Genomic DNA, 13,633 nt, shown 5'->3' on the forward strand with positions numbered 1-13,633 from the left:
TAAAACAATGCTTTTTTTTTTGAGCTAGGGAAGCAAAGAAAAGGTCTGTAGTGTTAGAAAAAAAAAAAAATCACTGAAATAATAACTTTGCAAGCCATAAGTATTACGCAGAAGAGAAATGCTTATTTAGGAGTTTTGGAAAATCATGAGGAATCAGAATTTGCATAAGTGAAATCAAACAATGGAAACTAAATGTTTGTTAAAATATTACAGGTAGGGCTGGTTTTGCCATACCCACAGGACCCTTATGTTTATATTTCAGTGAGTGTATTGACATGTTGATTTATACATAACTTTTCCCTTGTACTTTTTACAGTAGCAATTCTGTAGCAGTTACTCACTTCCATTTTTTGAAAGTATAAAATACAAAACTTCCATATTCTGCCTTTTGCTTTGTAGGCAATTCACTCTTAAAGGAGACCGTATTAGACCGTGTGTTTATAGTTGTGAAGCCAAGTTTGTATTTCAAGTACTAAATGATACCCAGTCCATTAAATGGATACGGTATCTCTTGTATTTTCAGCAGGTCTGAAAAAAGAGCAGCATTAACATTCCTTCGAAGTTTTGTGATTATAAAAACATGTTATTTTAGTCCAGTTCATGACTGAAAATGTATTATACATTTTACATTTCAGGTTCCTTATTGGGTCGAAGACTGATGCTGAAAGGTAAATTAATATAGTATGTACAACCATTTGGCTTCATGCCAAATAATGAATTTTGTTTCTTTTAGGGCACTATGACTGCTAATGTTGTGGTTATGGAAACAGACGCAGAACAGATGAGGAAAATAAGAGGAATTAATCATCATAACAAGAAGTAGGATATAGTGTGCAGTTTCTATATTTAATAAGCAAGGAAGAATAGAGGAAAGCAAATATGTGAATACAGCTTGTCCCACTACCTAGATTTCAAGCATGTTGTTACAGTTATTTGCACAATTATTCTTGATTACATAGGTAATAATAAAATTCTGAGAGCACTTAGCAGGAATTTCATTGTGACATTTTGTATGGTAAATTAGCAGTCATGGAAATTGTTCATTTGAACTTTTAAGTGTAATCTAGGACTTGTATATATACAACTTACTTTTGTGCATTGTGCATTGCTTGATTCAGCTGTTTTGTTACTTGCTTCTCTAAGAAAGTTTTCCAGTATATATTAGTTGTAGAATGATTATGAGTAGCAGTTCTGGGATAACTGAGGCAGCAAAACAAGTATTTCTTCAAATGTTTGTCAGTGTGCATCACATTAGATACCTGTGTTTCTTTGTGCAGATGAGCACAGAACCTTTAAAAAGCAATCTCTGTCAAAGCGAGTTGTGTTTTTGTGCCTTCATAGGAGACCTCGAGGTGATGTACATGCCATAGCTCTTACCATCCTACCCTCTTCTTATGTGCTTGGCAGGGAGATGAGTCCTTGATTTGATCAAAAATCAATAAAAATATTCTTTGTTTTAATCGATTATTTTGATCAAGAAACTTATATTCTGTCCTGCCAGTGTTGTACTGATAGAGACTTTTGCTGTTTGTGCTGTAAGCTGAATCGGGGGATTGGTTGGCGGAAAAGTAAAACAACAATAATACAGTCGTCTAGTTTAAACTGAGATTGCTTTCCTGATCATGTTTGCCACTGGGTTGCACAAATCCTTCAATCAGAATAAGTAGCTGGGTTTCAGGGACTAGGACAAGAAGGAGCAATAGAGGAGGAGGGAGGACAGGACCACTTTTTTGAGTACATGGCATTTTATTACTCTGATTCCAGTGTAATTTTAAGGCAGTCTAAAACCTAATTGCTGAAAAAAGTACACTGCACCCTTTCCTCTGCCGTGTATCTCGGGGCCCTTGCTTATGTCTGCATTAGTCATGTAGCAACATATTGAATCAGTGTTATACCAAAATAAAGCGTAGTTCATAGCATTTAGGTGTAAGCTAATGGAAATATTCCAGCAGTTTTTCATTGAGGTTCAGTCTGCCAGAATGTAAGCTACAACAGGTCTTCATTTTCAAGTCTGCAAGGTCACTTTGTATATTCTGCTCATGTTTGTGAAACAGTATTCCCTCAACTTAGTTCTCACAAATTAGTAGAAATGTAGTATTTGATTTAGTAGAACAGTATTTTAAACTTGTTTGACTGATGCTGTTGATACTTTAAATTCCTGGATACATCACTGCTCGTTAGTCTCATAGAATAAGACCTGGTTGTCCTGGTGCTCAAAGAAGAGTGATCACTTTTGATGTGATAACTGGTTCTTGGATGTACATTCAGTACGGACCTCTTAGTTCATCCCTTGCATTCAGAGTCCTCCTCTGACAGAACCCAAGTTAAAGGAGGATTGTCTGTTCCCCAGGGAGCATAAGCAGAAGACACAGCTTTATAAAAGATTCTGGAACCATGTGAAGAGAATGGGAATCCCCATTGACTGACATCCCAAAGAACTTCAGTTGCTTTTGGGAAGGGAACTGTTCTGTCTACTGTTTTCCATATTCCTCCAAAAGACTGTTTCTTAAACTTGTTTCTTAAACAAACTGTATTTTGCATTAGAAAAAAAGACAGTGATTAAAAGAAAAGTTAAAGCGGAATAAATTTAAGATAAGAGCCCAGGAAGATAAAGTAGAAAGATATATAGAGATATAGATATGTTTTTTATATGTGCATCTCTATTTTCTATAGATATATACTTCTATAATATATACTTATCTATAAAATAAATAACATATGACTATATAATATATACAATTATGTGTTTACATATACATATCTACTTTAGAAGGTCAAAGTTGTTAATCTTTTTGTGCCCTTATTGTTTGTTTCAGAGTGGTGAACCAGTATCAGGAGTTAGTACAAAGTGAAGCTAAATGTCCTGTGAAAATGTTTCATAATTCAGGTGGATCAGTCAATCTTAGTCATCTTTCTCCAGGGAAGGAAATGGAAGTGAGTTTATCGAGCCATACATTTCTTTTATTTGCACTTGATTACTGAATTATTAGAATAATTTTTGCTATCCACATTTAAAAGTAAAATAACATAAAAAATTCATTCTGAATGAATTTTTAAATGCTTTATTGTCATAAGCATTCAGAGTGAGTATATTGGAAAAGTTAGAGGAAAGCACTTTTGTTTTCACTGGTCAAATGTTGTGTCTTTTAGCCATGTCATTTTTTCTTTTTTTGTAGCTGTGTATAGTATAGTTAGCTCCAGGGCTTTGTTGTAGCATTTTCCCCTGTTCAGATGAACCTTTCACAGAGCAGTATAGTAAAATGCAGCCATGAATTTTATTTTACAGGTCAGTAAACACAGCAGATGTAGTAGCTGAACTGCTTTTCTTCTATCTTAAGAAATTACTAAAAATATTTTGTCTTTAGTTTGAAGATGAAAACTGAAAAAAAAGACCCAAAACCAAACAAGAAACAACCCAAAACCAAACCAAAACAAAAAAAACAACACCCAAAAACCAAAACATCAAAACCTTTAAAGTGCATATGTTTGTATGCACACATCCGGTAGAAATTCCTGCATTCCCAAATTCTCATGCCTGTTGGCATTGCCTTGTGTTTTACTTGCTGCTTCTGGCTTTCTTGGTCAGATTCAGTACTCTGGTGGTGAACTCGAGGCTCCAACTAGTAAATGAATTTTGTATCCGTTGGGCTATTTCCTTTGCTACATCTTTCCCCTAAATACCTACTTTTAAACTGCAACAATGTTGCTCTGAAATAGGTATGAACAGTATGCGGAGGCCAGGAGTGGCAAGAAGGAGCATGAGTGTATGCATACACGTGTGTGTGTATATGTATTTTTTAATATATATATATATTTTTATATATATAAAAATACATAAAATAAATCATAGAATAACTTAGGGTGGGAGGATACTTCTGGAAGTCATCTTGTCCAGCTGTCCAAGCCCCCACCGAAAGCTGGATCAGTTACTCAGGTTACTCTACTTAATGATCTAGTCCTCTTTTAAATGGGGCATTAGTCTTCATTTTCAGAATGAAGAAAGCAGTTTTTAATAGTAGAAGTGAAAAGTAATCCTCAGAATTTTCCTCAAAAGATTCTTTTTTATAAGCAAGCAATTAGAAACGTGTAGAGGGAGAGTCTCTTATTACTGAGAATCAGTGGAAGCTAAGCTATCCAAAAAGGTTGATTCTGCACAATGGTGGATGCTCTGATTTGTTAGCCCATGCACATCTAATTTAGGCTCCAGCACTGAAATACTCCATTCAGTATATTGAGAGCCTTATTTTCTAGTTTCGGCAGTTTTTTAACTGTATGTTTGTTTAGACACTACTTTCATTTATGGGATACCTGCTTTATAAGTAAAAATATATAGACTATAACTGTAAATGTGTTTCACCGTGGAGTCTTTTGACAGTGTCAGCTATTGGAATTATGGATTTAGGGTCTGGTGTGAGTAACTGAGAACTACAGACTTGATTAGCTGAAGTTTAATTTATGTTCAAACAACCTGATAAGTAGGCTGTAAGAACAAACAGGAAGGGAGCACCTTTCCTCTAAAAAGATTAGTGAAGTTCTGATCCCACTGAAGTCAATGGTTCAATGGGATTTTCCTGAACGTATTTAAATTCCTGCTCCCAGAATCAGGAAATCTGATCCTGTTCTCTAAATCCTTACTGGTTGGAAATGGCAGATGTATACGGATGGTGAATGAATGAAATGATGTAATTTTTAAAGTAAGACCAAATTGTCCTTTTATTTAAAATATATCTGTCACTCTTGCATTTGTGAAAAGTTACTAAGAAGGATTTCAGAATTGCAGAGAAAATTGAAACTCCTTAATTTTTTTTCTTATTATTTTTTGGCTCAGTTTAAATTTTACTGGCACTTGCAAGCTGCTTCTTGATGGTAAGCATTTTACCTAAAGAGAGTTGGTCATAGGCTATGTTTTTAAAATAAATAAATAAAAATCTGAAATGTTTGAAGGAAATTTTGTCATGGTTTTGAGAAGTCTAATACAAATTAATTGAATTGTCTTTTCTATCAAATATGTGGAAGCTCACATTATTGCTGTGGTAGTGTTAATTTCTCTTTCCTCCTAGCAGCCAGAAACTATATCAGGCTCTGTTCAGTCTTCAGTATTGGGGAAAGGTGTAAAACACCGACCTCCTCCCATCAAATTACCTTCAAGTTCAGGAAGTAGCTCTTCAGGTAATTATTTATTGACATGGGTGTCTATTTTCTATGTGTTCTGCCTATTGTAAAATGACATGATATCCCTTTAGTAAAGATGTAATTTAAAAAAAAAAAATCAGTATCTTCTCTGTGAAAAGAGCATCATTTTGTTGATTTCTGATTACATTGTTCACAAAATTGTATCCTAACAAATATTTTGGTTTAAATGTTTTCAGAGAACAATAATGTATTTTAATTATGCTTTTTCAGGTAATATTTTTAGTCCACAACAGTCAAGTGGCCATCTAAAATCCCCAACTCCTCCTCCTCCTCCTTCTAAGCCTCCTGGTCTTTCTCGGAAACAATCTATGGATCTTAATCAAGTTAGCTTGCTCTCTCCAGCTGCCATGTCTCCTGCGAGCTCTTCACAAAGTGAGTCACGACCTAAATTCTCCATTAAATCTTAGGCTTTTGCATAAATGCTTCCTGAGATAAACTTCTTAACCTGTGGAATGATGAAACTTAAGTGTACAGTGTACCCTAAATTGTATAAGTTGTGCAGCTTTAGGCAGGTCTCTTGTTCACTGTATGTATTTTATGTTTATTGTAAATGTGTTTGTTTTTTCTGTATATATGTATGCACCCTCTGTGTATACGTTTTAATACATTTTATGCAATTAGTATGATCTCCTCATTTATGAAAGGCTGGTAGATGATGTGATGAGATAAAATTCCAAAGTGTAGATTTTTTTCCTCCAGTGTAAAAACAGTATGTTAGATCAGTTTGCCTTTACATAATTTAAGCATCTGGTTTTTTAAATGTTATAGGAGCTGGTGCAGTTGTATATCTATGTATGTATATAATCTGATCAGTCCCAAGGTGGTGATACAATAAACGATAAGATGATTTTTTAAAACACTCCTACACTGTTTTACAAATCATTGCTGATTGCAAGTGTGGTGGTGATGCTGATGATAGCACCATATTCTCAGGTGTTAAAATGTAAATTTCAATAAGTGACATCCTAGTTTAAGTATTTTCATTAACACTGACAGGATCATTGTAATCATAGCTATAGATCATAAATATTTTTTTAAAATATGTATGCGTCTTGAGACATTTCATGAACAGATTTGTACAAAGAGAAATCATAGCTGCAGTTTTTCCATTTTTTATGAATAATTGTATACTGCACATTCCAGTATCCTGCACAGTATTATAATACGCTTTTTGCATTAAATAATTTAAAAATTGGATAGCTCAAACGGTGTAACTTTTCTGCCTTCTTGTTTTGCACAAAGAAACATATTTACTCTGTTTTTATGTTAGTGCTATGAACTGTGTAAATCTGCTGCACACAGTTGTTACTTTAAGGCTTTGGTCACAACAGCTGGACATTCACATTTATTTTCTTTCTTTCTGCAGGACATGAAAGCTAAAAAGAAAAAAAAAACAACCAGAAAAAAACAAAAAAACACCTCAAGCTTTTTGGGGTTTTTGTTTTGTTTTTCTATTGATAAACTGTGTTTACTGCATCCAAAACAAATATAGCTATACATGCTACATTTAAGTAGAAGGCATTACACAGTAACTTCTAAAGATGCAGTATTATCCTCTGGTTCTTAAATATTAAAAAAATATTTGATGAAATTTAGATCCACCCCATGATTATTGAAATAGTATATGTTCTTTGTTGAATCTGTTGTTTTCCATGATATGTTTTTAACATGATGCTATCGTGCAGGCAGTGCCTATAGACTACATGTTTTACATTTTAGGACAAAAACGTTAATTAGGTTAAAATGGTCACTAAGAAATTGTTTTATTTTAAGTATTTCTGAATGGAGTTATGACTTAATGTACGATAAATTATGGATTATCCTTAATGGAGGATACAAATCGGTGTATGGCTTAAAGAATTAAGCATGGAGAATGGATTTTCTGTGTGATTATACTGCATCCTTAACAATGAGTGCGTGCTGCAACACTCTTGTCGTGTAGAAATTAACACTTGCAGTCTAAAAAAATGGAACAAATTGTCAGTGCTAAATAAGATTCCATTAACCTTTTTATACAAAAAGGACTGGCCTTTTATAACAAACTAGTACTTTTTATTTTTCTCAATGAGCAGGGTCTGGAACTCCTAAACCATCTACTCCTACTCCAACCAACACCCCTTCATCGACCCCACACCCTCCTGATGCTCAGAGCTCAACTCCTATTACCCCTTCTGCCACCCCTACTCCCCAAGATTCAGGCTTCACCCCTCAGCCCACTTTGTTAACCCCATTTGCTCAGCAGCAAATGTCTCTGAGCCAGGCACTGCCTGTAATGACCATTCCTCTTTCCACCATGGTAACATCCATTACTACAGGAACAACCTCCACCCAGGTCATGGCAAACCCTGCAGGACTTAACTTCATCAATGTAGTGGGCTCTGTGTGGTAAGTTTTTGTTATGATAGTTTCTTAATTTGCCCTGGTGGGTTGGTTGGCAGGGCGGTGGGGTGGGGAGGGTGGGAGTGGTATGGGACTGTCCAGCATCCATTAGGATAGGTATTTTTCAGGATCTGCAATGCAAAAAGATCATTCACTTTGTAATTGTAAAGTGAAGAGCCACTAGAAACTGTTTGTATTTCTCAAATCCAAGGTACCTATATCAGAATATTGAAATGATCTATTAGGAAAATTGTGCTTTCAGCTTTTTGGATGCATATAGTTGAATTTCATAAGGCTTAACCTCAATTTAAATGCTTTCTGAGGTTTTGCTCTTTAAGTTTGAAAACTTTTTTTATTAATCAGAGAGGAAGTGGAATACCATACGCAGACCACTCTAAATGAAAAACGGAAACAGATTTTGTATTAAAGTGCCTATGAATGAAAGGTTGTATGTAAAATACAAAAAAACAACAAATCTGTTTTTTAACAATTTAATCAAACATTGAGGTTAAACATTCTTTGATCCTTAAAACTCATTTTGTGGTTTTAAAAAATAATAAATGCTGCTGTCAAGAATAGATTGTGTGGTATAATGTGAACTGCTTTTTAGACTAAATGAAATTCTGTGATCAATATAAGATGGTCAGTGTAAGACACAGCGTGCTTCAGTGCAAGAACCAGACATTTAAATTACTCATCCAAGGCGTTCAGCAATTGATCACTTGATTAATTAGAGAGATCTTTTTTTTTGTAGTGCAAAAAGAAAACACAAACTGTTCCTTAACTTTTCTTTATGATAGTACAACCATTTTGAAGACTGTTGATCTTTCAGTATTTCTAGAACAAAAGAACCACTTGTGCTTTATTTTCCATAGATTATACCAAAGACAATAAATTGTATCTACTGAGAATATGGATTTATGTATTTGTTATACCCTAGGCATAACGATTTTTTAAGCTGCCTTGGTGCTTTATCCATAATCCCATTTACAGCAAACAATTTATTTCCGTGTCATGAGACAGAAGGCAAAAATTTAGTTACTCAGATTTGCTTGTACCGCTTGGGTTTGATGTGTTGTCTTTCCTCTTCTACAGTGGGGCACAGACACTGATGAGTGGTTCAAACCCTATGTTGGGGTGCAACACTGGTGCCATAGCCCCTGCAGGTATAAATCTGAGTGGCATTTTACCATCAGGAGGTCTGGTACCAAGTGCGCTGCCCGCTGCAATGCAGTCTGCCTCTCAAGCAGGTTAGTGTGAATAAGTTGAAAAGCCACTCTTCAGATAGGGACAGTGTGAAAACATATTGTGAAAACGATGGACGAAAGTGACCATTGTGTGAATAGATTGTTTATTTGATGGCTGGAGCTCGGGAACAACATACATATTTTTGCATTCAAAGTGTAGGCTATGTTTGTTTGAAATTGATTTTGAGGAGCTAGACTGGGGAAACATACTCGAAACCTGGACTGTTGGGTATGGTTAGTAGGAAGTTTGAGATAAACTCCAAATTCAAATGCAACGTTGATAATGATGACTGCTAGAAAAAAGGCATGACTGAACTTAGAAAAGAGGCATCACTTTTTAAATCTGCGGGGCATTTTATTCTATCACTGGTACTGCTTTATTCTAGTAGGACAATTAATTAGCTCCTTATTGCCTTCAAATATGACTATATAAATCTGCATGCCTCAATATTCATTAAAGCAGCATTTAAATTCTTAGTTTATTTTTTCTGAAAAAATAATAAAGACAAATAAAAACCCTAATATAGATATGGAATCAGAAGTATAGAAGAGACTTCAAAATATCCATCCCTTACACTGAGGCAGAGTCAAATCTGTCTAAACCTGAACCAATGATTATCTAAACTGGCTTTAAATACCTTCACTAAAGAAGATTCCAGTCTCCCTTGGTAGTTGTTTGAAGTAGTTCATTATGCGTACAAAATGTTTCCTTCTAATTGCAGTCCATCTCCTTAATTGTGAATTAATTTTTTTTTTCTCCTGTTCCTTGCAGACATGAAAAATAGTTGTTCACCCTTTCTCTTTACCTTCTAAGTATCAAACATGCTGTCATGTCCCACATTTGTCTTCTCTTTCTGATAGGTCGTATTTTTCAAACCTTTCATAATCCTGTCACTCTCTTCTAGACTGTCCAATTTGCTTACATCCTTCTTAAAATGTGATAACCAAAACTGGACACAAGCCTGAGCTTGGCTGATTTACCACTGTGGAGCACAGCAGAATAAATGCATCTCATCTCTTTCACAACATTCCTGTTAACATTTCCCTAAATGAGGTCTGCCTATTTTTTATTTGTATTTTTCGCAAATACGGCATTACATTAACATAAGAATGGCTTTACTGGTTTAGGCCAAAAATCCGTCCAGTTTATATTCTATCTCTGACAGTCACCATTAGAGGATAGTTAGGAGAGAGTTTAAGACAAGGCAAAAGTGTGAAGTGAAACATCTCTTGTATACAACTGTATCTCTTCTGGCAATCTACAGCTTTGAGACTTTCTCAGCTGAAGACTATCCACGTGGATCTTTGTGCTTAATATTCTGTGCTAGACTTCTAGTCTGTGGATTTATCTAACTGGTTTTTGAACCCGTTTATATGTTTGGCATCTACGGCATCTTGTGACAGTGAGTTTTATAAATGTAAACTGTGTGAAGAGGTTCTTTTCTTTTGTGTGTTCTATAGTTTGTGATATGGATGATTCGGATATGTTTGTGACTTGCTGTAACTTCTCACGTCCTTTCTTGCTGTATAGACACAAAGCTAGTTACTCACAATTTTGTACTTGTTCATTTGTCTTTTTTTAATTCAGTGTTACCGATTTTTGGACCCTTTCTTCAATTCCCTAGGATTACTTTTAATTTTAATTCTGTCCTTTCAAGCACTATCTACCTTTACCAGTTTAGTGTCTCAGATTTTTACATGCTACGCTGTCGCCCACATAACAGATGGGAGTGGTGAGCTGAGCTAGGTCGGTGGCAGACCTCTGGGGGATTCTGTTTGACAGCTGCTGTTTTACTGGAGCGTTTGTATCAGTTCTGTACCCAACTCATAGCGTGCCACATGTACGTCTTTTTTTAGTATAGCTTTGAAGAGTGCCGTGTGGAATAATGCCAAAAGCTCTACAAGTCAGATACATCTTGCCAGAAGCCCTTGGGAGGGTTGCTAAGACTTTGGATGGGATTGTTTTCTGTTAATGGAGAAACTGAGAGCCTGTTATTTCACTGAGCCCTTGAACATTTCTGGATTTACTGTACAAACAGTAAAACTTTTTAAAGCCAGAAGAATCACTGAAGAATAGCTGCTATGATATTCTCCACATTCGCCTTTGTGTAAATGCGTTAACAGGTTATAGGTTTCAGGGTACAGTGTTTAGTAGCGATACCATTTTCTTTCTGTTTAGTCAGCTTTCTTTAACTTTGAATCTGGATAACTACGAACTTATCAACATTATGGAAAACGCAGCATTGTACTAAGTATAAAATTTAAACTTGCCAGTTTTCCAACTTCCAAATGTTTAGAAATGATCCCAGTGGAAAGGTGTATTAATTGCAATACACATATATAATTAAGTAAAGACTTCCTACTAATAAAAAGATGTTTTCTTTAACAGGCAGCCCCTTTGGTTTGAAAAATGCATCAAATCTTCGGCCCTTAAATCTTCTACAGGTAATTGATATACTTGGACACAATAATAATGATAATTTCTTAATTTTCTTTAGAGACGTGTTTAGTGCTGCTTACTGCATTGCCCCCCACAGATCTTTGAAGCCAGTTGATCAGACAAACTATTTACTGCAAATTTTAATTGCTTATTTAAAACACTTAGAACAAGAGAAGAAGCTACTTCGTTAAGGATACCAGGTGGAAATTAGATTCTTAGCTCAGAACAAAGCAGCTAGTTCTCAGTAACGATCTAAAACTGCTGACATTTGAATTCAAGAGATTAATGCTAAAATACAATCTTCTATTTTCAGAATTTGCCTAAGCTTTTATTGCAAATCATTCTTTAAACTGAAGTTAGGATTATTTTATAAGTACAAAACAGTATAGCAGGATCACTCAGGAGTTACACATACAAGGCCTAAAAGCTGAGCTGAACATGCACAGGCAGATGCAGTAATAGCTTTAAAGAGCTTCTGGTAATGGAAATAGAAGTTCATGTAAGATAGGGAGTTTAGAAGGTCTGTGAATGTTTTCTTTCCACTAAGCATACATACAAATACCAACATGAGCAAAAGTTGCTTATTATGTCGGAGCTCCATTTAAAAGCAGAACAGGGAGTGTTTGTGGAACCGGGTGTAGTTCCTGGATTTGAAGTCAGCTGCAAGTTACAGGTGCAGAAGTGCAGATTCAGTGTTGCACAAATGTTGCACCATGCTTCAAAAAATTAGCTCCAGTAAAAGATGAGCTGTAGCTCTGCTACTTCCTCCTCCCACTCCTGTACACACTCCAGAAACATGGAAAAGGGCAGGCACAGGAGGCAGTTATGCCAGAGTAGAGCTCTTCTATAAAATTTAATGCTTGTATTTGTGTGATTCCATGTTGAAGTACATCCTTTCAAGCTACCTCTGCCACTCGTATAAGCCAAGAATAATTTGGCTGAAATCAGTGCAATTAAAGCTGGGGTAAGGGAGAGGAATCAAGACTGTTTAACATTTTTTTGCATCAGACGTTTTTGATTGGAAGCATCTATTAAAATTCAGTGGAATATTCTGAAAGTGAAAATAATATACAGTGCTTTTGAAGACTAGCTTTTACATTTCCAGTATCAGTAGAACCTCTACTATTTTAATTAGAATAATAAAAATGTATTTTTCTGTGGAAATATCTCACTATAATTTAATGCAGGTTTGTTTTCTGAGCCTAAGGCTTTTTCACAAACAGCAGCAATTGTAAACTCATTCATTTTAAAAGGATTAAAAAAAAAACCCCACAAAACAAAAAAAAAAAAACACCAAAAACAAACCTCCAAGGAGTACGTCATTATCAATGTCATGTTCATCCTAGGACAGTGGGAAACTCAGCAGTTTGATTGAATTATGCCTTTTGTTTTTAATCTTCAACAGCTTCCAGGTGGTTCACTTATTTTTAACCCACTCCAGCAACAACAGCAGCAGCAGCTGTCACAGTTTTCTCCACAGCATCAATCTCAGCAGCCTACAACCTGTAGTCCTCAGCAACAGGGAGAACAGGTGTGTGCTAACAGCCCTCAGTCTGGGGTGCATGGATGAAACAGTTTCTCCTATTCTCCCCATCTCCACAAGTAAATGAGCCTTTACACAACAGATCTGAAGCAGAGGGGGAGGAAACTCTTCCTCCAAAACCTTCTCAAACTGCAAAGACTGCAGTGGCTTTGTTGCCATGGCTGGAGCTGGGTTATACTCCTTTATTTATATCCTATATAGAAGAGCTGTAACAAAACAACTAGCTAAGCATTATCTTACTCTAGCATGAAGAGAGCCAGCCCACTGTATGAGTGGTGTAAAGTCAGCTTAGTGTTGTCCTGTTTGTCATAACTAGCAGATACATCAGATGAACAGAGGAGAAACACAGTCAGGATTACTAGAGTAACTAAAACTTCTTACTTTCAGCGCTGTGAGTTGGCTTATCATCCTCACTGCTGTAGTTCAACAGAATTGTTCTCTTTGCACCAGAGAAAGCATCAGTTGGCTTTAAAGCTGTAATCTTAAGACACTTGCTCTACTGCTGCCTGTAATTAGCATTAAAGGCTTTAATCAGTGAAGAAGTCTAAAGTCTTGATAGAGACCAATCTGTCTGTTCTCAAAATGACAAATATTGAGTGGTTGGTTCTGTCTGTGCCTAAAAATCTTACCAGCACTAATGCAGCAATTTGGGAAAACTAGCTGCTCTGCTTTTGTGTTCTTTATCTTTTGTCTTCCCAGACGTGCAAGACTTCTGTTTACCAAATAGTCTCTACTGTATACTCAGTTTGTCATAATAATTTTGCTTGTGCTACCATAGACTGTTCATAAATAACATGCCTCTTTAAAATGTTTTTATGGTGTATGGTCTCC

The 13,633-nt window shown here is 35.7% G+C and overlaps 1 protein-coding gene across 17 annotated transcripts in view; it reads left to right on the forward strand.

Annotated features, from left to right (window-relative positions):
* SUPT20H (SPT20 homolog, SAGA complex component) overlaps positions 1-13,633 on the forward strand; it is a 40,088-nt gene that overhangs the window by 22,947 nt on the left and 3,508 nt on the right. For 6 of the 17 annotated variants that reach the window (XM_075139748.1, XM_075139752.1, XM_075139751.1 and 3 more), the window contains 8 exons: positions 636-668; positions 2,817-2,934; positions 5,061-5,169; positions 5,404-5,565; positions 7,266-7,578; positions 8,668-8,822; positions 11,209-11,264; positions 12,665-12,790. In XM_075139748.1, coding sequence (XP_074995849.1) covers positions 636-668; positions 2,817-2,934; positions 5,061-5,169; positions 5,404-5,565; positions 7,266-7,578; positions 8,668-8,822; positions 11,209-11,264; positions 12,665-12,790 — 1,072 coding nt within the window. The remainder of the gene's footprint in view (positions 1-635; positions 669-2,816; positions 2,935-5,060; positions 5,170-5,403; positions 5,566-7,265; positions 7,579-8,667; positions 8,823-11,208; positions 11,265-12,664; positions 12,791-13,633) is intronic. The other 11 variants (XM_075139750.1, XM_075139753.1, XM_075139754.1 and 8 more) reach the window with 6 other exon arrangements.

The sequence above is a fragment of the Calonectris borealis genome, chromosome 1 (genome assembly GCF_964195595.1).
Source record: "Calonectris borealis chromosome 1, bCalBor7.hap1.2, whole genome shotgun sequence".
Lineage (NCBI taxonomy): Eukaryota > Metazoa > Chordata > Aves > Procellariiformes > Procellariidae > Calonectris > Calonectris borealis.